General features: G+C 38.9%; 1 protein-coding gene across 4 annotated transcripts in view; it reads left to right on the forward strand.

Moving 5' to 3' along the window:
• Positions 1-26709, forward strand: part of MCTP1 (multiple C2 and transmembrane domain containing 1) — a 190668-nt gene that overhangs the window by 130786 nt on the left and 33173 nt on the right. For all 4 annotated transcript variants that reach the window (XR_008933284.1, XM_056849242.1, XM_056849244.1 and 1 more), the window contains 2 exons: positions 1663-1782; positions 15222-15275. Coding sequence is in view for 3 of the 4 variants with exons in the window: in XM_056849242.1 (XP_056705220.1) it covers positions 1663-1782; positions 15222-15275 (174 nt within the window). In the remaining variant the exon portion in view is untranslated. The remainder of the gene's footprint in view (positions 1-1662; positions 1783-15221; positions 15276-26709) is intronic.

Here is a 26709-nt window from a genome sequence, read left to right on the forward strand (position 1 = left end):
GTAGTATGAGTTTAGATTGCCACACTACCCTTGAATATTAAGGGTCATAGTAGTACTCGGGTTAGTTCCCTTCTCTTTTAAAAGCTGGTCAGGCTCATGCAATAATTATCATTATTCTCCCTATCCCACATTATTTAGCATCTTCACAAAATAATACTGCATGAAATAAATATATCACTCCCTGGATAAAACAGCCAATGATACTTTCTGAGAAGTGGATACTGCATTATCTGCTATCATGTAGATCGGTGGATTGCGTGAGAGATGTGGCAACTTTTCTCTTTTTAGTGTCAAGAAAACATTAATCTTCATTTCTTCATGGCAGATAAATACGGTAACCAATGGCTGTTAAATCTAGGAAAAATTGTCATTATTTTGAATATGATGAAGCATGCCATTTGCTTAAGAAGGCAATGTGCCACCTGTTCTCTGGCTGTTTGTGCATTGGAGGTTGGGGTCAAAGGATCTGTTTCCTCTTTTCATCCTGGAAATCCCTATGTCCTCACCTTTCCCTGCTTCCTTCTCTGCTTCCCACCTACCATCCAAGTTAACTTTTATCTGCCCCCAATCTTCTGATATATTTATTATTTACTTCATTTACACCCTGCCATTATCTACAACAGGACCCAAACTGGCTTACAACATTCTCCCCTTCTCCATTTTACCCTCACAACAACCATGTCAGGCTGAGGGTATGTGTCTGGCCCAGGGTCACCCAGCAAGCTTCCATGGCAGAGTGGGGGTTTGAACCTGGGTCCCCCAGATCCTAGTCCAACACTAACCACTACACCATGCTGGCTGTCTAGATCAGGAATGTCGAACTCAATCGTTATGATGGCTGGATATGACATAAATGTCACTTGGACGGGCCAGGCCAGGCCTCGCCAGCCCAGATCGAGAGTGGTGGGTGGCTGCCTTGGCTAGCTCATGGGCTAGATCCGGCCCCCAGGCCTTATGTTTGCCACCCCTGGTCTAGATGATGTGTGCATTTATTATAGCAGGTGCTGTCTTGGAAGAGCCATTCTGCATGTGTGAGAGAAGAATGGTTCTTGTAAAATAGTGCCTAACACCCAAGGATTTTGTACAAAGAATACTTGTCAACTTCTTAGAAATGTCAGCTTCTTAATCTAGGATACATTTTTAGTCAGTCAGAAGGTTTTTAATTAATCCTCCTGATTTATTGCCTAAAAGTTGCAGCCCTTATTTGTTTTGTTTGTGCATTCATATGTGGTCTTATAGGTGGCTGAAATTTGGGGATTATTATTTTTTTGCCCAAATGTTCTTCCCAAACAGATTTGTAGATATGATAGAAGCATCACCTAAAAACCATGATCTTCATAAAAATTTGCCTGTTACCTTTGTGTGAGGAATTGAAATGTCTCGTTAAATTTATAGAGAGTTCTAGTGGATTGCTATTACTAAAAACTATATTTGTATCAAATGGATTGAATTGCTATCAGAATTTTATCAGTGGATTGCACTGGGTAAGGATTGCTGAGAGTAGCACATTTTAACAATGTTTGATCAAGCATTTTTCTGTGTGTGTGAGAGACAGAGATAATTTCTGTTTTTAAATTGTGGTGCTCTGTATTCTGCATACAGTAGTTTATTCAGTGGAGTGCTGATATTAATAACATCTCTTTCTTTCTCCTTGGGTTTTAGCTGTTTCTCTTTGTGACTTGGAATTTTGAGCTCTACATGATTCCACTGAGCTTGCTGTTGCTGTTGGTGTGGAATTACTTTCTGATCATATCAGGGAAGGATAACAGACAACGTGATACAGTAAGTCTCTTTAAGGTATTTTCTCAGCACAAATGCTTTCACTGAGAGAGAACTTTGGAAAAAAGAAGTTAGGAAGGGGCTTGTATAAATGTTGCTGCTGTGGTTAATCAAATGGAGGCTCTCCCATTAACCTGTAAAACTAAATTTCACTTGAAAATCCCAAGGGGACTGTGAAAAAGTGTGTTTGCACGGGATATGCAGGCAACAAGTTGGTGATAAGATTGAACGCAAGTACCAAGTGATGAGTACGGGACAAAAAAATGTCCTAACTTCATGTGTACACATTTGCAGTGTTTCACAGATAAAAACAGACATTCCTGTGCAGGAGTGGATAGAACTCAGGGCAGAGTACAGCAGACATGCAATATAGCTTGGAAGATCATTGTAGGGCCAACACAATCCAGCTGCAAGTGGTCCATAAACACAAAGATGAAACTAAAAATGCATGTAAATGTTGCATCGAGATGACAACAGCAATGATGAACAATATGTCAAATTTAAGTACTATCCGTTTAGGTACTGTGTGATACCCAGTTTCAAAGAGTAGCTGTGTTCGTCTCCAGTAGAACAGCTAGATTCGCATCCAGTAGCACCTTGGAGACCAACAAGATTTTTGGGATATAAGCTTTTGAGAGTTGGGAAGCCCATTCCTGAAAGGGGGGGGAAACTCCTTTGGAGCTGGTGTGACCCCGTGCCGCGGCATAGGTGTCACCGCACACATGCCAGCACGGGGGCAATCACGGCAGCATCCACCACCAGCACAGCTACGCCAGCTCCAAAGGCGCTCCTGCAGCTACGCCAGCAGGGCTTTCCCAGAAGGGAAAGCCTGCACAAGCGTGGGAGGCGTTCCCAGGGGTGGAGCTGCCTTTAGGCAGCTTCCACAGTGTTTTTTCCCCAGGAATGCCCCCTTGAGCAGCAGCAGGGCTGCGCCACCTTTTTGGGTGGTGCAGCCTTGCTGTTTTCAATGGGGCCTTTCCCCCCTATTTATTTTAATTTTAAAAGCGTATTTTTTGTGTCCACAGCAGCCAGGAAGCCTCTGAGGAGGTGTTGCGGCTCCACTGCTCTTGGTCGCTGCAGATCTATCCCCCCTTCAGGATTGTGCTCAAAGTTCCCTTTGCTACTGGTCTCGAATCTAGCTGTATGATACCCAGATACAGAACAGATTCCTTGTAGTTGCCTTCAGAGATCTCCATCCATGATTTTACTTGTCCTTATCTTTCCATTCATCAAAGTTCATGGATGGGTCAAGATACTCCACTATCAAGAATGTAGAGGAATCAGGTTTATATCAGGAATGCGGCACAGCAGCCCTGCCTGCATTAGTTGCTACATATGCTAATGGTCATGAGAGATACCTCACAAATGTAATTCACTAATAGTGAAATGCTCATGTATTATGCACTTAAAGAATGATGCAAACAGGAATACTGTGTGGCAATGCAGTAATATGGGACTATGCATACATAATAGTTTTTTTATATTGTGATCTATGCAAACCATTCAAATACAAGCAAGCAATTTGTGACAGTATCTGACTCTTGCTGATCACAACTGCCAAGCAAATCATAAGCCAAACCAGTGGGTGATCAACCCCCCCCCCCAGTTTATATATAATATTGGTAGGTATTTTTGTCATGTGTAGTCCCAAATTTTAAGCTTTAACTACCTGAGGCACAAGTAGAGTGAAAAATAAATGTAGCTGCTGCTTTAACGTGGAGACAATTGCAGAGTGTAGTTCTCTCTGAAGCTGACCTTTAAAAATCTTGACTGAATCAAGACAGCTGGAGAATAAGCCTGTGTACTGATCAAGTAAAAATGAGCTGTAACCATCCAGGAATCACCTACCATATCAAAGACTCCTATGACCTTGAGAAAGAAGCATTGGCAGAATAATCTGAGATGACCCATATTTATTTGTTCATCCTTTCTTTGTTTTGTGTAAAGTGGAAATTCTTGTTGGTCCCCTATCTGTGATCTCCATGTGCATTTGGAACTTGCATAACTGTGCACTTAGCAGTGTTACTCAGGAAACATGCTGAGAGGAAGCATGAATGCTCATACTTTTTGTTGCCCATCCTGCTGCAAAGAACTATTAAAACTGAAATTCAAAATGCAAATAGCTTTTTTGCAGCTTGGTTTCTGATTCTTTATCACAGTGTTTCTGAAACTTGCACCTGGGGACTCCTGGTGGTTTGTGAGGGTACTCCAGAGGATCTATGAGTCATGTCAAACCATCTCACTGGAAAAGATGTGAAAGTACCTACTTGCCTTTAAGACACCATCCATTGAAGGAGACAGTGGTGGCAGTCAGGTGGTAGTGCCTAGGATGATGGCTGAGGCAGCAACCATGGCCTTCAATTTCTCCTGAAAGCCCTGGGTCTCACAAGAAGATACAGGTCCCCCATGGGCTGTGCATGGCTTGCTGCATGCACTTTGAAAAGGGCTGGGAAGTGGCTAATCCGGACACACTCTACTGCCATGCAAACAAACAGTAGGTGGGGACAGAGAAGAGGAGGAAGGAACAGGTAGAAGTTAACTCCCTTACCCCCAGCTCTGATGCAGAGGGGCTATCTACAGTATGACAGGCTGTGATGAGGGACAAGGAGAAATTTTGGGGGTCTGTAATATTTTAAAATCAAAATGGAGGTCCTTGGGTTGCTAAAGTTTGAGAACCTCTGCTTTAGTATTTTCTGAGCTTCCATTGAGAATGTTCTTTAACAAGTTTATATGTATTAAAGAAAATTAAAAGGCATCATCTCAGAAACCCTTTGCCAGGGTAGTACCTTGTGAACATAAAAGCCTCTGTTTTCTAATCAGTTGTTGCATAAGTGACTGTACTGAGTTTCAGAGAAATTACAGTATTTGTAGATTAATGTCTGATTAGGACAGATGAGTAAATCTTCATGCATTATTTTCAACTGGCAGAAAGACACTGCTACTTCTTTACGCCCACTTTGAAGCATCTTTTAGCTGACTTCCTAATGGCTTGTTTTTTTCACCTCTGACGTTTCATGCAAACCTAACTCATACCATCGAAATTATCCTGTGGCAAATATCATTAATATTTTCCCCCTTTCCTATTAGGATGTCAAGATCCTTCTTTACTTGGGGTCAGATTGATAGGAAAAATAAACAGGGCCTTTTCAACAGTAACACCTGCTGTTTAGAATTCCCTTTTCGAAGCAGCATGCCAAACTACTTGTATCTTCACTTTGCAGAACTAAGAAGCACTTTATTCCAGCAGGCATTCTGATCACCACACTGATTCTTTTTAGTTGAGATACTTGCTGTTTTAGAATGGCTGCGTTTGTTTTTTTCAAATAGCTTGGAATTTGACTTTACAAAGTATTTTTCTGATTCAAAATTGGAAAAGTTCTTTGATCCTGTGGCTTAGATTTGTGGTTGCAAGTCTCCTTGAAGGCTCACTGGACCATGATGGCAGATTAAAATCCAATAAAGAAAACTCTAAATTCTTTGCTGGTACAAATCTTGCTTGCATATAAGGTTCTGTGCTGTGTTAAAGATAAGAATATGATGTTCTGGTTCAGGACAACAATGTTATAAAGTAGGAAGGATTCCAAGGCTTACTTGGCTATAGAAATGGAAAGACAAAGGAATCCGGGGGTGGGGGGGAGGTCTGCATAGCCTAAAATATGGCAGGATTAAAGAGGTTGCTGGTGCTTTTAAATCTTTCAGCACATACTCGCTGCTACTTAACTTACAATGGACCAGTATGCCCCCATGATACCCTTAACGACACTCTTGTACTCACACCTAGATGAGGAAATATGCTCGGCTTTGGTTCTCCGTGTTAAGTTCTTGAGTATGGGTGAAGTGGAGAGCTAATATTTTAGCAATTATGTTTCCAAGACCAGTCACTGATATTTGTTCTGTATTGACATAGACAGAAACCCCAGCCAGAAAAACATCGCAGACCTGTCGGAAAAAACACCCATCAATAGCTATTGGCCTCTAGGTGCAGACCACTGTGATCAGTTTCTCACCCCTGCATAGTTCAGAAGCCAACAGTTTAAACCTTTCCAGGCGGTGATCGGTCCATGAAAATGATTTAGTTCCTATATACCCAGGACATTATATCATACATTCTATGAGATTCATACCAACTGAAGCAATCCTGTGGTTGTTGTAGAAGTTATGTATTCCTGTGGCATAACAGATTAAAATGATCTTGGCATGGATGTAGAAGTCCCCCAGAACTAAGAGCATTGGGGTCTCCAACAAAACATTGAAGCAATCTCCACTATCTCAGGAGGAATGTGAGAACAGTGGTGTGGGCAGAACCCTAATCATGTTTTCAGACCCTGTCATCAGAAGCAGACATTCAAATCTGGAGAACTGGATCGTGCTTGGAAAGGGAAAGGGGATCATCGTTGACCACATTTTCCCACTCTTCATATTAAATCCTGGATTACAAATGTTTTCCCATTAACTGATCTAGCATTCAGCAGCAGCACTTTAGGATCCAGTGGCTTACTGATGACAGCCAAGATTTCCTGGGTTGGGATAAGGACCAGAAAGGATGATTGCTCCAAGATGTATAGCAGCCTTACTCTTACCTCCCACCCTCATACTTACCTATACACAAAGGCTTAACATCTCACAAAAGCAAATAAGAGAGACAAAGCTCTCAGTTATCTAATGGTAGGAATGACTAGTCTACCAAATTGAGAGAACACTTGCTTGCTGTCAAACACCCTGAAAGATCATAATAACCCAGCTCTCATCAGATCCAAACACCATCCAGCCTCCCACACTGGGCAAAAATTAACACTTTATTTGAAACATAATCAGCTTTGGCATAGAAGGAAGGAAAAGCAGGAAAACCAACACAATGACATGTTTTTTGACTCCCCTGATGGGGAAGCAACCCACTGCTGGTCTTAAGCAATTACCCTGTTCCTTGAAATAAGCTGCAGGGGTTGATCCTGGGCAGTCACTGAGCGGGAGGAGAGGGATGTAGGTTGCCTAGCTACACTTTGCAAGTGGCACAGTTTGCTCCTCTTCTGGCAGTAAGAAGGTGGCTTGGGGATAGGGGAGACAAAATCGGGCTAGTCCATTGTCCAGCCTGTAATATACCTATACCGCTGAAACGATTTAATACTAATGGGGAGGGACTGTGGCTCAGTGGTAGAGCATCTGCTTGGCATGCAGAAGGTCCCAGGTTCAATCCCCGGCATCTCCAGTTAAAGGGACTAGGCAAGTAGGTGATGTTAAAGTCCTCCACTTGAGACCCTGGAGAGCCGCTGCTGGTCTGAGTAGACAATACTGACTTTGATGGACCAAGGGACTGATTCCGTATAAGGAAGCTTCATGTGTTCATGTGTTAATGTCTTAAATTCTTATTTAAGATTTCAAATGTCATTGTTATAAAAACTCTTCTAGGAAACAAGAGGAAGGCTGTGATCCCAGACATGCTTTTCTGGGAATAAGCCCCACAGTATACAGTAGAGATTTATTTCTGAGTAAACATGTGTGGATTGTAAATCCGGAAGTCTCTGTGTAAATTTACTTTACAAATAATTATAAGCTTGAATTCTGTGTATTCATCAATGAGAATTAAGTTGAGACATATTGCATAGGTTTGGTGATATTTCTAAAAGACAAATTCCTTAGACTTTTAGTACCTTTAGATGGAGACATAGTTCAAATAAAAAACATAATAGTCTCTACAGTTATTTGTGTAAATGTGAGAAAAGGCACCTGAACTCATTTAAATATATATATAAGGAGATACACAAGTATAATTATACACTGTATTAACAGTCTTTACTGTATTAGCATAATGTACACATTAAGCTGATCATGCAAGGTGTATAATTGCAAATAATGCTGAAATATGAATGTGTTTACTGCAGTGCCTATTATATTACTGAGAGTTCAATTTTTTTAATCTGTTGATCACACACAGCAGATACATAATGAGTGGAATGCATCAAAAAGCAAGTGAAATCTGCATTTCTTGTTCAACATCTACCTAAAATTATGAATATTCCCTAGAACAAATAGCATTTCTCTAAAGATCGAGTTGTCTGTCTTTCAGCAATGGAAGTACCAGTAAATTCTCTGTCTCTTACCTTGTGTGCTCCGATATATTCAACCTTACCAGCAAGCAAGCTCATCATATTAATTATGGTATCTAATGGTTCAGTTACCTTGATGACTTAATGTAGATGAAATAGTCCAAGGTCAAATGTTTTAATAGCTCCTTAGACTGATTCACACTGCTATACATTTTCCTAACAGTATTGGAAATATGCTGTATTATTGATGTCAGGTTTTTTTATATAAATATAAACGAGTGAGTGTAGATACAGGTTTTCTATGCTGGGTTGTGCGGGAAAGCAATTAGTAGATAGGGTTTGAGCCAGGCAACCACAATGCTCAGTTTGAGCAGCCTGGGGCCTGCATGCATTCTGTGTACAGAAGACTGGAGGCTGGTTATAGAGAATGCTGAACTGCTGCCATTATATAAGAGATGGGTATTTTTTTTCAATTACATCATTTGTAAAGGTTCTTCCTCCACAGTTCAGTGTAAGAGATGCAGATGCCCTGTTGTGAAAATGACCACATAGACATGGATATTAGGCTTATTGACTGTGGGGAATCTTCAGCTTGACCTAAAGTACTTTCCAGTGACCTAAAATAGTCTTGAGTGGTTTTTATACATCCTCTTCAATCCATGCACATTCAATAATTTTATATTATAATTACACACAAGCGTTGTAAATCAGCTGACACGCAAGCACATATTGTAGTTAGATTGCACAGAGATAAAAGGGAATAAATTTAAATCAACTCCAGATTCTAGACACATGCCTGCGTATCCCTAGAGCTGGAACATTGATTTTGGAACCCTATTGTTTGAGAAAGAATGATGTCAGGCCACCGCTTCATATTGTCTGGGGTCAAAATATAAATACGTGCAAGTACTTTCACTTTGATGGAACACTTGTATATTTGAAAGCTATTTTAAGACATGTTCCTTTAAAAGACTATTAAATTGTATGCATTTCTTAAAAACAGGCATACTTGGAATGGCTTAGTGATATGCCAGCAGTTTACCTCCTCCCTTGATCTGTTATTTGTTTTTTCTGTTTATATGTTTTTATTGAATTGCTTAATTTTTTAGTTGAAATGTTTTAATTTTTTGTGTGTGTGTGGCCTTGGGGACCCTATTTGGATGGAAAGGCAGAATACATTTTTTTTAAATAAATAAATCATGGTCCCTTAAGAAGTGTACCAATTTGATAGATGCATTTGTTGCACTTACATTTTATGTGTTTATGTGTACAAGTGACGTCACAAGTGACTCAAGGTAATCCTTCAAAAGGATGTCCGAGACAAGAAATGTGCAGAGGTGGCTTGCCGCTGCCTTCCCCTGCATAGCAACCCCTGTCTTCCTTGGTGGTCTCTCATCTAAATACTAACTGTGACTGAACCTGCTTAGCCTCCAAGCACTGATGAGCCTGGGCTGAGCTGGGCTATTTGGGTTGTTGTTTAAGTGTATAGTTGATTAAAACTTTTGGTTGGGCTATACACTATATTTTAGGAGTTCCATCTAAGTTGAGTACTGAAGTCCTATTCATCTCAATATTCTTTCTCATATTTAAGTCAATGGAATTTAAAAGTGCTTAACTTAGACTGAATCATCAAAAAATGGGGTATCACCAAAATTCCCTAAATGCTATAGTCATCCTACCTAAAAAGAGATTAGTCAAAAAGCTAGAATCAAAATAAAGCAATCACATTGGTTAAGGGAAAGTTGGTGGTGTCAGGGTAAGGGTCTGTTATGCAGTGTGAGATTGTGTAATGCTTTGGATTGTTCAACAAGGAGGTAATGATCACCTGCACTGGAGCCCATTTAGTATACAAGCCCCTTTGCATAACTTTGCACGTGTTACCTTTCTATATCCACAAACCTGCCTCCTCATAAATACTTATTTGAATTGCAGTCAAGCACCCAGTTACATATTTAAAATTACCACTGGTTGGTGAGACTTACCTAAGATATTAACTGTGTTGTATTTCAGATAGAGTGGCATGACTCTAAAATTTAGCATTGGACTAATGTCTATTGTGTGTTTTCTGTATTTTGTGTCTCAGCTATCTCTCTTGGACCTTCTGGAGCTATTTTGTTCTGCAGACAGCTTTTTACTGACAATATGAGTCTAGGATCTTGCTTGCATAGGCAGATTGGTGGTAGGATTACTAGGTTGGATAGACTGTCCTTCCTTTTAGATTAGGACCGTCAGACGTCAAGCTCCTTGAGAAATCTTTGTTGGATCACACATTGCAAGCTACAGTGTCCTAACAAACCATGGGGAAAGGCCCACCAGGGAACAATGAGAGCATTGTCTGTCAAGAATGGGAAGATAATTTGATTGCAATACCCAGAACAAGGGAGAAACAGAGTCAGAATTCAGTTGGAGCCAAGTTTAGAATCTATGCATGGAAGCAGGGACTGTGGACCAGAGAGCCTGGGGAGAAGGCACTAACTGGGGATCATGAATGCATGGGTAGGTAGAACATTAGCAATGGAAGTACCTGAGCTTTACCTGGAAACATTTAACCCCTTGAGAGTAACCCGTGTCCAGAAGGCTTGCAAGTGGTGGTGGTTCACTCAAATAAACAGCTTCTGGAGTCAATGATGCTTATTCAAGACCCCCAAAAGCTGGTGGAGCCTAGATGGCCTTCCAATTCCTATCTACATATAATTATAACATATTCATAATAAAATATTAGTAATGTACATATTTATCCCATTTAGATGTGACCAGTGTTCATGCATGCGCACAATTTAGTAGCTTGTGTTATAAACCAGTCTGATTCAAGCATTTGTTATGTGTTTTTACGATGCTGGTGTTCTGGCAACAGGGAAAGTTGTACAGAGTGAATGCTGTTGTACAAATAATTACATTATTGGTTTGTCAGTAAAAACTTTGCAAAACAGAAAAGGGGAGGGTTCTGTATTGTGCAGTTGTGTGCTTATTGTTTATTCCTAAAGCAACTTGTGTAGAATATGTGAGCCCATCTTTTGTGAGTTCTTAAGCACTGTCTGGAGGAGTATAATAATGTAGGAGTATAATAATCATGGATCAGCACCAGGAATCAACTTCTTTCAAGACTTCCACTGGTATGTGGCATATACATCTGTGACAAGTGACATTACCGAAGGTCATGTCACTTTTAACTGCTTGCATTAGAGCTTTCTGATTTCCCCAGTGCCTTTCCTTTGTTTGATTAATACTGCTTGATTCAAGCAAGGTTGCATACAGCAAAATTTAAAGGGAGTTTGCTAATCCAAATGTATGTATTTCTCTCCTTAAACTTTCAGTAAAAATATTTTCCTAATGTTTACAGCTTTGACAAATGTATTTCTTTTCATTTTATTTTAGATATATGCTGTCCTTCCTATACTTAAGGCTAAAAGCAGATAACAGTGTTCATCAAACAAAAACTAGAATAGATCATATGTAAAATATACAATAACATATACATTTTAAATTAAAATACTTGGTGCTGACGGGTCTACTCATCTACCCTTTAAAGGGCATTATATTTACCCAGTATACTGTAATAACACCCAAGTTATTTGAACAAAAAGCTAGATCCAGAAAAAAACTGAGTCATATTTTCCCCACCTCTGTGGGTTATGGTTGCAAACCAGTTGGTGGGGCCAGGAGTTCTCTGGGAATTACAGTTGCTCTCCAGACTTCAATAATCAGTTCCTCTAGAGGAAATGGCACCATATTCCTGCTGAGCTCCCTCCCTTCCACAAACTCTGCCCTCCCTGGGTACCATCCATAATTTGCCAGATTTGGCTGCTCTACTGTGGTTGGGTTGCCAGGTCCCTCTTCACCACCAGCAGGAGGTTTTTGGGGCAGAGCCTGAGGAGGGTGGGGTTTGGAGAGGGGAGGGACTTCAATGCCATAAAGTCCAATTGCCAAAGCGGCCATTTTCTCCAAGTGAACTGATCACTATTGGCTGGAGATCAGTTGTAATAGGAGGAGATCTCCCACTAGTACCTGGAGGTTGGCAACCCTAACTGTTGGTACAGCTTGTTCTTTAACTATATTATAAAACAGGGTTTCTTAAAGTAAAATCTGTAGTTCATAATGAACTTTTTTGAGCCCATAATAAAGGAGAATACTCATGGCCTGTTCCAGATAATGAAGGCTACTTTAGAACCAATTCTTTCTGCAATCTTATATGGCTCTCTTGAACATTCACGCATTGCTGTTTAGTGGGTAGGCATTTTTCAGATGGAAAAATGTTTTATTAATGGTCTGGTGCATAAGAAAAGTTAACACAATTTTAACGGATGCCAAAAAAGTGTACAACTTTTTTTACAGCACAGGAATACTACTAGTATTGCAGATTTATTTTTAAATGTTGAGGCAGGTTATGCTTTTTTTTAACCTTTAATAGAAATTAATATGATGCATTTTAAGTCCAAACCGAGACTGTTACAGATTATCATCTTTCTGCTTAAAAATCATGTTGAAACATTGCTGGCAGTCTTCTCTACAAAAGCTTTTAGAAATTCTAGTCTGATAGTACAACACATGCTCAATTGGGACTAGATCAGGAGTTAAGATTATTCATAAATACAGTTTATTTCTGTGAAAATTCTTCTTCATCAGTCACCCACTTTTCTACCTGTCCACACCCTATAGCCTCAGCAGTCAGACTCCCTCACTCACTTCTTGCATGGCTTACAGTTTTCCAGGAAGAATCAGATGGGCTGAGTAACCAAACAATTTTTCCATTATTAGAGATTGACTCACCTTTAGAAGCCTTGAGTGAGAGGGCCAAACATGACATGATGGGGGGGAGTCATATGTGTATTTTCACATGTCTGCCCAGTCACAACACCGAGTGTTCCGCTGAAGAAAGTTGAACTCTTCTTCTGCTCCCTCATTTCTTTACTGTGCTGGTTTACTTGCAGCATGGCTTACTACTGATATCACAGTAGGGCTAAGCAAAAGCAAGGTATGGAGAGGACAGGAATTATCCCCCCCTCATCCACCTTCTCTGTTTAGAAGGGGGAAAAACCTTCCTTTGCATGTGACTAAACACATGTTGATCTCCCTTCCCCTTGCATCTAGTGTGGCCTGAATATTTATGTCAAATGTTCAGAAATAGCATTTGGTAAATCTTTTTCTGAACCATACACCTTCAGGTAGGGAATTATATGTCTATTTTTTGAGTAAGCGTGTGTTTTATCCTAGATTTCCATGCACAGGGCATATTTTAATCTGTCATTAAGACATGGTTTTTCACCTCAAGCCTGAACAGATACTGTGATATGTTGCAGTACAAAAACTTTTAATTCATATAGCCCAGAATATGACTGAGCAGAGTGGTAAGCTGCAGTACTGCAGTCCAAGCTCTGCTCACGACCTGAGTTCGATCCCGACGGAAGTTGGTTTCAGGTAGCCGGCTCAAGGTTGACTCAGCCTTCCATCCTTCCGAGGTCGGTGAAATGAGTACCCAGCTTGCTGGGGGTAAAGGGAAGATGACTGGGGAAGGCACTGGCAAACCACCCCATAAACAATGTCTGCCTAGTAAACGTCTGGATGTGACGCCATCCCATGGGTCAGGAATGACCCGGTGCTTGCACAGGGGACCTTTACCTTAATGATAATAATCCTGCAAATAAACAATGTATTACCAACGTGCAAGACAATCCAAATGTAAAGTGCCGTACACATCCTATCCGGTAGGGCTCATTTTATGTTGAAAGACTATAGTCTTCAAACTCTTTTTCAGGGAGGTGCTCCAACATGTAGTGGTTATTCAATTTTGTCCTTTGGTAGAGGTTACCTGTTTTTTGTTTTCTGTTTTGAAAGAATTTTGTTGTTGAGTTACTGTCTGAAACTTTTTTTGTAGGCCTAGAATGTTTTTTTTTATTATTAAACTTTTACTTTTGCTGAATAGGAAGTGTTTAAATGGGCAGTTTAAACAGGTTTTTGAGCCAGTTAGGAACTGAAACGGCTTTCCTCGACCTGATACAGGATCTTTCCTCAACCTGATTATGATCTTTGTCATAAGAGAGGCAGAGAGAGTGCGACCATATTGGGTTTTTCCTGGACATCTCAGCAGCTTTTGGTACCATCAGTTGTGGTATACTTCGGGACCTATTGGCCAGGATAGGTTTCAGTAGTTCTGTAACTGTTCTGTGGTGGCTCCGTTCCTGTCAGGCAGGCTGGTATTAGTAAGGGGTTCTGGGGGATTACAGCTCAACTCTGACATTTATGCTGTGGCGTATTGCAGTGGCACATACTGCCCCTCTTGTTGTTTAACACCTACATGAAACTGCTAAGAGAGGTCTGTCCTTTTCAGTAGAGTCGTGTGATACAGTGCATGTTCTGGCTAAGTATCTGGAGTTTGCAATAGGCTGGATAAGCTCAGTAAACTAAAAAGCTCAGCCTAAAAAAGGCTGAAGTGCTCTTGAATGATAGTGCCAAGCAAGGACTGAAGTGTTAGTTTGTCCTAGAAGGGTTTACACTGCCCTTGAAAGAATAGCTTTGCAACTTGAAGAACCACCCCTTCATATGAACAGGGTATATCTTTGACATGTGGTTTTACTTTTTTGAAAAACAAAATTTACCTTTATCCAAGCTCTGATCACATCTAGAATAGTTTACTGAAGTACGGTTTTCATGAGGATGCCTCTGAAAACTGCTTAGATACTTCAGCTAATACAAATGCTGGTATAAGGCAGTGGACAAGACAAACTGTGCTTTCTTGGAACCTGTTGATATTAAAAGAGCTACACTGTTTGTCAATTTCTTTCCTAGCACAAGTCAAAGCCCTAAGTGGATTGGGGTCAGGCTATCATAAGGGCTGCCTTCTCCCTTATGAACCTGCTTGGCCATTAAGATCTGCATCAGAGACCCTGTTGGGTATACCCCATTCTGAGATGTGGGTGGTAAAGAAGGAAACGGCGTCCTCAGTAGACATACCTGGGCAGTGAAAAAACTCCTTGTTGTTGTTGTTCTCCTATTGGTTATTATTTTGAGTTTCAGACACAGAGTAAAGTCATTTACATTGTTTATAACACATTGTTTTAAGACATGCTTTGCTTCAGATCTATTTTTGATTTTTGGTTGGTTCCATATTTGTACAATCCAAATCTCATTGTGCTGTTTATTGGATGTCCCATGTGGTTGATTGTACCGACTTGCTCTGTGTAATCCACCTTGACTCCCAGAGAGAAAGGCTGACTATAAACAATGTAATTTTTTTTAAAAAACGAATCCTTGTGTTAAATATGCTTCTGGTTGTTAATTTTCCTTTTTTCGTGCTCTATTACAATTGTTTAATGAAGTTTTCAACTACAAAAGGCTTAATGATTTGACAGAACAAAACTTTTGCTTGTTGACTCGTGACAACTACTACTGTTTTGTTTGCAGGTAGTGGAGGACATGTTAGAGGACGAGGAAGAAGAGGATGACAGAGATGACATGGTAATTATCTTTCCTAGCACTTGGGTACCTGGGGATGGGAGAATTTAGACATGACACTGTTCTTGCAGACAGTTAAAAAGGAGCTGAAGTGTTTTTAGTCCAGAAAATTGGACAGAGCTGTTTATCATCCTAACAATGCCAGTGTATGTTGTAGGAAGGGAGAGAGAACTATAAATCCTCTTCTTCTTTTTTTCTTTTATTTTTTCTTTCTTTTTTTTGTCCAGAGCTGGGTCAATTTTTCCCCTGCCAGGAACAAAAGTAATTCAGTTTGTCTGGAACTTGATAGCTGTTGTGAAGATAACTGCAGTGACAACTGTTTTTGAAGGACAAAAATTTGTCCTGTCTTGAGTATTACAAATAGGGCTGTACTTAGAGGTAGAAATGTTGTAAAAATAGAAACGTCATACTGTTTGAAGGTGGTTTATTGCCATCTATAATTTTCTGTGAATTACTTGGTAGAAGAATGTATGTGTGTTACACTCTGTATGATATTTAAATAATCACAATTCTCATAGGACTCTTACAGATGGATTTGGGATTGGTGGTGTGTGTCCCAACATCAAGGGACTATGGTCATTCTTTCAGCTCTTCAGAATGTTGCTCAGTTTGTAGGTTGCTGGTTGGGTTGAGGATTGCCACCACACTAAATAACAGCTAGTTTATACAACTTATTGAAGCAAGCAATAGGACTGCATGATTGTCCCGAGAGGGGCAGGAAGAGACACACAGAGAAACTGGAATGACCTTGTAAGAGTGAAGCAGTGGCACTAGTTGTGAGGCTGGTTTGTATGAAATACAAGCATAGTCTGAGAAATCATTTTTTAAAAGAAATTTTTTAAATGTGAGGTGTGAGAAAGTGAGGTATTCAGATTCTTTTAAATCTCTTCATGCTAAATACAGAAAACGTTGACCTTCACCAATGTTCTTGTACTTCTGTTGTAATAAAGCATTGACTTTTCTGAAAGCAAGAGAAAAAAATGTAGCTTAATTTATGCCCTTGACCTTTGTTTCTAGTAGAGATGTACAATTCTATACCACCATAAGAATCTGCAGGATGGCAGCAAACATTTAAAATGTCAAATATCCCTTACTATTAGTTAATCCTCTCAACAAGTAAGAGCTGCATTTAGAAAGATGAAAGTCTGAATATTTCCTTATTATCTTACATTCATGAGACAGATAACTACATTTTTGTACATATTTAAATCACTTTACTATAAGTCATGATCATGAAGTAGTATAACTACTAAATTTCCTTTGTGCAAAATTATATGTGCTCTTTTTCAGTATCAAGTGAGGTATACATGTGTGGGAACAGAATATGTAATTTTTTGTGAAGGTCAGTTCTGTAGATATAGACAGCTTGTGTATTAACTCAACATACTAACTCAGAAACATTTCTCTTCTGATAAACAAAGGGCTTCTAACCCTTTATGGATATTTTCCTCCTCCTGTTCATATTTCATTATAATAACAGCTTATAATACAAGCATGTCGTACATATTTTTGCGTCCAGAAAAATGCTAATAGCTGTTATTCCTTCATAATGTGCATGTTTTAATGCTTCTAATTTGCCTTAGTTTAAATAAATCCTAGCTAGTTACTACTTTCCCCATTCTGGGGTTACTAAATAATCAATATATCTTTTTACTGTGTGTGTAAAATACATGACAGGCAAAGCACACTAAGCCAAAAATAACACCCAGTATCTGGTGCTGTATCAATATTTGGCAATCAAAATCCAACATCCTGGTTCCAAAGCCAAATGTGAGTGTATGCTTTAATGACTCTGAATTGGGGGGTGTTCCTTCCTTATTTAAGAAGCATGTGGGCTAACTTTTCATAATTAATTACAACTTGTGTGTCAATATATGTTATGTATATATATCATTCAATAGCATATTCTTGTGGTGGAAGAAGAATTTATACAGGAAACTTCTGCCAAACATTCAGGCCTACATCAAGTGGACACTGTATTTTAGAAGAGTACCTTTACATCCAGGAAAATATTCATGTATTTTATTCTTCTATGCTTTCTTCTAGAGTATACTTAGGTGGATGATTAAGTTCCTCATTTTAAGTGTGTGTGTGTGTGTAATGCAATTTTGAGGGAAAACAAATGTAAATTCTGCAGTGCTGATTGATGCTGACCTCTAGCTCTCATTACTTTTCTGTTTTCTCATTTGGTGAAATAGCAAAGTGAGGTCAGCGGGTCCTCTTATAGAATAAAAGTCAAAAGATTAATAAATGTGCCAAAGCCTCACTTTAATTGAACCTGAAGCATATGTTGCAAGCATATAAAATATGTCCCAGATGTTTGACCATGCCACGTAACGTAGTTTTCCCCGATTACCACAAGGCAACTATTAGTCCAATAACCTTTGGACTTGGGGGTAAATGGGGTATTACATGGCAGACAACTAAAGCACCTGTTTTCCATTCAATAAAGACCTCTAGCAGGCTTTGCCTAAGCTGCACCATATGTTTTCACTTAGCAGATTGTTGGGTGATTATGAAAAGTGTCTTTCCTTAGAACCGGTGTAGATATTAGTCACTTGCTCAAAATGAATGGATAACTCATTGGCTACGTCTACAAAGTCTGTGTGGGCATTTGCTGAAGTAGGTTTTTAGATAGGTAGAACATTCTTGTTTTGTGGGAAGTCCCAAATAAACTGAAGGATCATAAGCAGAATGATCAATCGTTCTGTAATATCTTTTTATTAGTGATGTCTTCTACTTGTACCTATGAGGAGCCTTTGTTAAGGATGGTGAAGTATAGCTCCAATTAAATTCTTGCTCTCTCAGATATTTGCTTCAATATTAATCATGTTACATTGTTCAGACTTGCACTTCATATGATAAAAAGTCATTTGCTACATAAAACTCTCAGTGTATGACATGGACATTTGTTTTTAGTAAAAATAATGGAACGCATAGTCAGATTTGCTGCTATCTTATTTATAAAATACGAGAGACTGCAACCAAAAATTTAAATTCTTAGTTCAGCAAAGTATGTAAAATTCACCTTTAATGGCCCCAATCCCCCAGCTTCTAAAACTCAATTTCTAAACAAAAATTATTGCTATTCTGCTATTTATTTTGCACTGTATTGTGCCAACAGAATTCTGTTTTGTTCAGATTTGATGACCCTGTTGTGAACCTGACTCTTAATCCCAGGAGGAAAATGCTGAGTCCTAAGGAAGGCTAATGCTGATGAGCTTTCATTCTTTCCTGACTCTAATGCCTCTTTGTACAGTCCTCAGAACTTTAACATGAATTTGTTACTTTTTTACTTTTTAGTTCAATTTAGTTTTATGTTACTTTTCATATTAATAAACTGTGAATTTCTCCTAGAATTCCTTTTGTCAGGAACCAAGGGAGTTCATAGCCAGACATGTATGTTAGTTGTTAGGAAGACAGACCTTAATGAACTCAGGGGCATGATGAGTGTCATTCCATGGCAAGAATGCTGGAAGGGAGAGAAGCAAGTGAAGAGTGGACTCTTCTAGAACAAGAGCTCTTGCAAGCTCAAGCCGTCAGTATTCCAGTAAGACGGAAATGTGGTAGAGAATTCACTATGATAGGGGAACTTTAATCTCTAACAAAGGGAGCCCACTACCCAAATAAAGAAAATAGATTCAAAGTCTTTATTCTAGAAAAACTACAATTCCTGCAGGAATTGCCCAACCCAGAGTTGGCAACCCTAGGCGTGAGTCACATTTGGCTAATGCCCAGAAGTGATGTCACATCCCTGAATAATGCCCTAGGATTCAGCTAAGCTGCTACAAAAAAGATATTTCAATTTACACTTACATCTGTTTCATTCTAATCTATTATCTATCAGTCTGTTGTTCAAATACACAGAAGTGACATCATATCACCGAGGCAAGTCTGATGTGATGTTCTAGGATTTGGACAAAACTGTAGGATTTTACCAACATAACAACATAAGAAAAGCCATGATAGATCAGACATGGGCCCATCAAGTTCAGCAGTTTGTTCACACAGTGGCCAACCAAGTGCCACTAGGAAGCCCACGAACAAGACAACTGCAGCAGCATTGTCCTGCCTGTGTTCCGAAGCGCCTATTGAGAGATTCTTGAACAATATCTGAGTTTTATCTTGATTAATTTTAAATCCTGAAACTTCACCATATTGCTTCAATACTTCCAATAAGTTGTTTATAGATTGATTCGGGTCATTCAAAATAAGTAATAAGTCATCTGCAAAAGCTCTCATTTTAAATTCTTGTTTGTTTACTTTGAGACCGTGGATTACATCTGTATCACGTATCTTGCAGCATAAAGTTTCCAAAGTCAGAATAAAAAGCAAAGGAGAAAGCGGGCATCCTTGTCTAGTTCCTTTTTGTGTTTCACAATTATATGATATAGATTCATTCACTAACATTTTAGCTCTTTGTATATTGTAAATTGCGTCAATCCCAGTCCGAAATCTTACACCAAAATCCATTTTTTCCAAAATGTTTTTCATATATTCCCAAGAAACTATGTCAAAAGCCTTCTCAGCATCCAAAAAAATAAAAACAGCTTTCTGTTGATTGTTTTGTTCATAATATTCCATTGCACCTAATAATATCCTCAGATTATCTTTTATCTGTCTTCCAGGAACAAAGCCCGCTTGATCTTCATGAATCAAAGTTGTAATAAATTGTTTTAAACAATTCGATAATATAGAGGCATATATTTTGTAATCCACATTCAAAAGAGAGATTGGTCTGTAGTTAGTTACTCTTTCCGGATCTTTTCCAGTTTTGTGGATTATTGATATAAAAGCATGTGACCATGTCTCAGGAGATAATCCTGTGTCCAATATCATATTGCATAGCTTCAAAAAGGGATTCTTCAAGTCATCTTTAAACGTCTACAAAAACGGAGCTGTAATTCCATCTGGACCGGGTGTTTTATCTATCTTCTGTTTAGATATTGCATCTTCAATTTCTGTTGTTGTAATTGGAGCATCCATAACTTTATGTTGTTCGGGAGTTAACTTGTTGATATTTACTGTTCTCAAATATTCATTTTTTTTCCGGAAATAGAGTCTCTTTGATATAATCTAGTTTAGAAGGATACAAATTCTTTCTGTACCGCTGTTGTAGTATAAACCGGTCCTTTTTCAGTCTGTAATTTTCTAATTATCTTCTTCTGCATAGAGTCCCTCAATTGGCTGGCCAGAAGTTTACCTGGACGATTAGCATGTTCAAAATATCGCTGCTTTGCATATTTCATATTTTTATTCATTTCTTCCATAACCACCAAGTTAAGTTGATGTTTAACAACTTAGGGCGAAAACGCATGGTCACTTTATCCTCCTTTAATCCCTGTTTCAGCCAGGATTCAGCCAGGATCGAACACATGCGTTTCACATAATGTGCGTTCGATCCTGGCTAAAACAGGGATTAAAGGAGGATAAAGCGACCATGCGTTTTCACCCTAAATCTTTAACAAAATATTTTTCCTCTGATCTTCTTTAGATTTCAAAATAAGTTGTTGCTCTAAGTTTTGTAATACCAAAGTATATCATTTGTTTGTTGTAATTGTTTCTTCCTCCATGCAGTATTCTTCTGTATCATAAATCCTCTCAGCACAGCCTTAAAAGCATCCCAAATTATATTTAAGCTGGTTTCTCCATTCATATTGATCTCAAAAAAGTCTTTGATAAGAGTTTGTATTTCTTCTCTTGTTTTGTCCTTTCGTAAAAGTCTATCATTTAATCTCCATCTGAATGCTTGTCTATTATTCCATTCAAAGGAAACCAGATTATGGTCTGAAAAAGTTCTAGGTATTGTTTGTACCTTGCGTAATTGCGTAAATTTAGATTTACTTGCCCATATCATGTCAATGCGGGAGTGTGAATTATGTTTTGTGGAATAAAAAGTATATTCTTTCGATTACATATTCATTGTTCTCCAAATGTCTTGTATTTTAAATTCCTCTGTAAGTTGAAAAAAAGTCTTAGGAAGGCAGCCTTCCTTGTCATCCTTGGCCTTTTATTTTTTATCTAACGCACAATCTATAACTCCACTGAAATCACCCATTAACAATAATTGTTCTTCTGCATGTTGCAGTAAGATGTCATGAAGCTGCTGGTAGAATTGTGCCTTGCCCTCATTAGGTGCGTAGTTCCCTACCACCAGTGTTTTTTGGCCTAATATTTTGGCTCTAATTATTAGTATTCTGCCCTCTTCATCTTTATGTATGAGTTCTGGAGCATATGAGGCGTGTGCATAAATAACTACTCCTTTAGTTTTTGTATTTGCTGAAGAGATGAAGATTTGCCCCAAAGAGTTTCTTTCTAGGTACTTTTTGTCTTTTCTGGAGATATGAGTCTCCTGCAAACATATTAAATATTTTTGTTTTTGTAAAAATTTGAAAATCCGTCCTCTTTTCACCTTTTCATTTAAACAGTTCACATTCCACGAAATAACTTTAGCCATATTGTCAGAGTCTTAATATATAAATTTTATAATCCACCAACTGCGCCTTTTTCTGAGTCATCTTCTTCTTCTTGGCTTGAGTCCTGTTTCTGATCTGGTGTAAGGCCTGTGAGTTCCCTTCTATATTTTCTCAGAAATTTTCCAACATCTTCTATCGTGGTGATAGTGTATTTCACTTCTTTGTAGGTGAATGTTAATCCTTGTGGAAGTAGCCATCTATACCTTATTCCACTTTCCCTCAAAGTTGCTGTAAAGTCTTTGAAAATATTCCTTTTTGACATCAGGTGTCTTGGTATATCTTTGAGGAGTATTAATGCATTCCCATCCATGACTATCTTTATAGTGCTGTTGCATTATTATATCTTTCATCCTGATATCATAGAAGGATATCATGATATCTCTTGCCTTTGCTCTCTTCAGTTTAGGGGGCAAGGGCATCCTGTAGATCCTGTTGATTGCATGGTCTAATTCTTGTTCTTCAATGTGGAATAAGCCTGCCAATATTTTCACCAGTGATTCTCTTGTAGTTCCACAATCTTCAGGTAGATTTCTCAAGCGTAGATTAGGTTCTCTGACTTTCAAGTCCATCATAGCAAGTTGATCTTTCATGGTTTCCTCCTGTGTTTGTAGTTTTTCCAGTTGTTTTTCGTGACTTTCCACTTTTTTCTTTACTTCTTTATGTTCTTCAGTCATTTTCTTGATAGAAGCATCTATTGTCATCATATTAGATTGCATTGAAGTAACCTGAGTCTTCATCTCCATCACTTCTTTTGTCACAGTATCCATTTTTCCAGCTAGTATCTCAGTTAGCTGGCTCATTTGTTTTTCCATTTGTTTAGTAAAATATCAGTTTGTTTGGCTAATAGGTCTTGTGTCTTTTTATCTTATTTCTCCATTGTTATATCTATAGAAGGTTTAGAGATTGCAGGACTATGCAGTGATCCAGAACGTTGCCTTGGAGCTGACATATAATCTAGCAGTGTTCTCAATTTAAGGGTAGGTTTTCAGTCTTTTAAACGTTGTTTCCAGTGTGTGGGTAGTTTAGAACTTTGTGCTAAACATAATGGCTAGGATATTTAAATGCAGATTTTCAAAATTAGCTCAAAAATAAGCTTGTAAAGTTTGAAGTACCATCGAGTTTTCTGGACGCTCTAGGTGGGCAGATATACAGGAAGTAGGAAGTCAGCCAGAAGTTGTAAGACCGTGGACCTTCTGTAGTCCAAGCCTAAAGCCAAAGAGACGCTTGCGGCAATGCAATCTCCCCTCGATGCCAGTGGGACAACATCCACACCTCCGGGGGACTTAAAAAAGCTCCCTCGGAGAGTATGGGAGTCACACCACTTTCTTCGGGCTGCAGAGGAATTCCCGCTTCCCGGTCCACTATTTAGAACCCGATTGGAGTGCTGAAAAACACTCCAATTCAAAGCGTTTCTTGGATTCCCTTGGGAGCTTCCCAAGGAATGTGTGCTGGGACCAGCTCGGTTACCGGAAGTCCCGAAATTGCAATTTTTAAACCTGGGCCAACTCTGAATTCTAGGTCTCATTGAGATCTCATCAGAAAAAATTGAAGGCTGGAGGTTTCTACAAGCCACTTATATGCTTGTCACCATGTTATGAAATGTGAAAAGCTACTTGCACAGGTTAGAATTTCTGCTTGTTCTAGAGCTCTTGTGCAAGTGGAAACGCAAGAAAAAGACTGTGGTAGCTGCTTGTGTTAAGTCAAACTCTTATTGTATCCCCACTTCTGTATCTGCTTGTACAAACAATTTCTGGGCACTATAATATATAGGGGGGAATGTGCTGGGTATCGTGTAAGACCTTGCATAGGCAGAACTTCACTAAGTTGTATGTTAATGCTTGTGCATCACTGATGCAAGCCAGGGTTTAAAGCCTGCATGCCCTTTCACTGCCCACCTTAATTACTGGTGGTAGCAATGAGAATGCTGTTGTGACTGAGATTAGACCAGTACATAATCCCAGTAACAGGATCCCTAGAGGAATTATGTTTCCAAGGGCTTTGGGATCTTTTGGGGTCCTCTGGAGACCAGGAAGGGGCTGCACTGCTGTTGGGGCCCCCCACACCAGGGCCCGAGCCACTTACGCCAAGCAGAATGGCCCTAATGCCAGCAGGGAGGCCCAGACACTGGTCTCCCTTCGCTGCCACAGCAGCACCACCCAGACACTGGTCTCCCTTCGCTGCCACACCAGCGCCACACCAGCACTATTCAGAGGCCAGGAAACGGGTTTGGAGGTGCCATGGTGGTGCCTTGGCCACGCCATCCCCAGCCGCCGAAAGGTCAGGAATGGGCAGCCCGCCATATAAGTTTCAGTAGGAAAGAAAATGAGTGGTGGTAGTAGCAGGTAGGTCTGGTCCTGGGGTCAGGACCAAAATAATTATGAGCCAAGCAGAACAGAGCTTGGAAGATACAAACTGGGCCTATAAGCATCAGCTACTAATCATGCACATCTTTAAAATGTTTCATTTACATTTTAAAAGTGAATTTTTAAAAAGTCTCTGTGAAATACTGAATTAGCCATATTGATTTTTTTAAGAACTGTTAGTAACCAAAAGGCGTTCCAAACATCATTTGTAAAAGAAGTCTTAATCCATCATCATGCAGCAAGCATTCCTGATTTCACATCAGTGCAATTGACATCAAAAGCAGAGCTGCATGGTTCTGAATTAACTAGCAGCAACCATTCGAAGTTCAGCACAAAGAGATCATATTTGGACTTGTGTTAGTCTCTATGGGACTGAGCGTTTGCAGACTATTGAATGCATTAATGTCATCTGTGCAAGTAGCTTTATTGTTCATGACCCATCTAATACCATTTGTTAAGTAATACAAATATACTTCAAACAGTGATAAAAAGTTAACAGTATTAACTTTTTTTAATGACATTTTTTCTGATGATAACTAAGTGCATTAAAATCCTCTGAATTTAGGGCAAGATGTTTTAAAACATGATGTCTAAAATTGAGTTTACATGTTAAAATAGAAAGTACATATTTCTTTGAGGATCTAAAAAGAGTATGGACTAGAGAACTGTATCATTTTTCCCCGCCATTGAGTCACAGCTGACTTATGGCGAACCTATGAGGTTTTCAAGGCAAGAGATGTTCAGGGTTGGGTTGCTATTGCCTGCCTCTGCAACCTATGTTAATTCCCCACTTTGATGGTTCTTTTCCTGATCTGCAATGCCCAAGACTCTTATTTAATATTTCCTCACAGGAAAGTTGCTCCAACCCTTTAAGTATCTTGACTGGCCTCATCTGCTCTTTTCCTACTCTGTGCTATCTTTGAGATAGGATGACAAGAACAGTATTCCAAATGAGGCTGTAATAACAATGGTCAACATTGATGATAATATTCATTCATTTTGTATTCATTTGATTCCTCTTGTGTCTTTACGATTCAAAGTGTTTTATTTGTATTGTATACATTTTGATATGTTGTCACTACCTTAAATGGGAGAAGCAACCCTTTAAATATAGAATTGGTAGCGACGTGTATATTAGCAAATTGGTTTTAAACCCTTAAAAAGAGTTATAATGAAGACATTTATTGTAGCAATCAGTATAATCTCTGTGATCAGAAAACATGTGTTTGAAAATTGTAGGGATAGGTGATATGATAGGCAGACAAACACCTGCAGCTGCATAATAATATAATGCAGTGGCTTTTGTAGATTATCTGGATAACTACTCTGGGTATTAGATTTGCTTGTTGGAGTGTTTTAGTGCCTGGGGTTACTTAACAAGTTTTCATAGAGTTGACTTCATAGCCTTAATCTTTGAATCTGACTGACTTCTCGGATTTCCTACACTGGCAGTTTTTTCTCATTTTTCAATGTGCGGTATCAGAAAAAAATGTGTTGCCTGTTGTGCCGTGTTTTACCAAATGAGATCAGACTTGCGTGCACAGTTATGTCAGTTGAAATCTCTTATTAGGCCAGCTTATCTCTAGATAACACATGGGGAAAATAAACTTGCATAAGTGATTGATTAATTTGATTTTATTGGTAAGCTATTTGTATAGTATTTGAGCTCAGAGATGTAACTAGATTACTTTCATACTTATAAAAACCCCACATCAATGGCATAGGGGTTTAAATATTTAAGTATTTGCCCTTCTCTTTTTCAGTTAGTATATATCCTTAGGTGGCAGTATCTAGAATGTAGAAACTGGGAACATTTTGCACCAGCAAACTGCTTTTGATCTCCAGTAAAATTATTTTAGCAACATGCAGTTTTGCATATTCAGTTTCTGTAAGAACTGCTTAAAAGGCATAGAAAAATAAATAAATAAAAATCTTCATAGGAATGAATGTTAATGTAACTTCAAAGATCATTACTGTTCTTGAATACAATTGCCTTAATAAGATTTATTATCTGACAAAGGGAGCTTTGAATCTTTGCAGTGTTTATAGTCTCCCATCTCTTAGACTGATTTGTACACTAAACCAGTTGTCTTTATACTATAATTGAGCAATTGTATGTCCCCTTCCCAGTACGTGTATAAAGTAATGGGGTACCCTGACATTCTGCATGTGGGCCAGATTTTCATGATACATACTCACCCTTCTTTTGAGAGGAAAGGTTGTGCAAAGCAAGCTTCTATTCAGAAAGATTTATGTACTGAGCTCCCAATGCACAAATTACTTTGGACACTCAATGGAAAAAGATGTATGCTCTCTTCCATCACGCAAAGAAAATGCTCATCCAGGTGAGTGTATGAACCTGGACTTTCAAATATTCTATGTATAATATAAATTGTGGTCACCTATAGAACCTTGTCAGATTTGCCATTTGTAGCAAAAGCAATTGAAAGAGTGATGGCAGAATAACTGCAGGGTTTTCTGGATTTGTTCTTGATCTATTTCATTCTGGGCTTGAAAGGTAGCATATTAAAGCTGGTGGTGTGGGGGGCATGTGGAGTTCCACAGAAGTTGAGTATCTGACCTATGTTTTTAAAGTTA

This window comes from Euleptes europaea, chromosome 4, assembly GCF_029931775.1.
Source record: "Euleptes europaea isolate rEulEur1 chromosome 4, rEulEur1.hap1, whole genome shotgun sequence".
In the NCBI taxonomy this organism is placed as follows: domain Eukaryota; kingdom Metazoa; phylum Chordata; class Lepidosauria; order Squamata; family Sphaerodactylidae; genus Euleptes; species Euleptes europaea.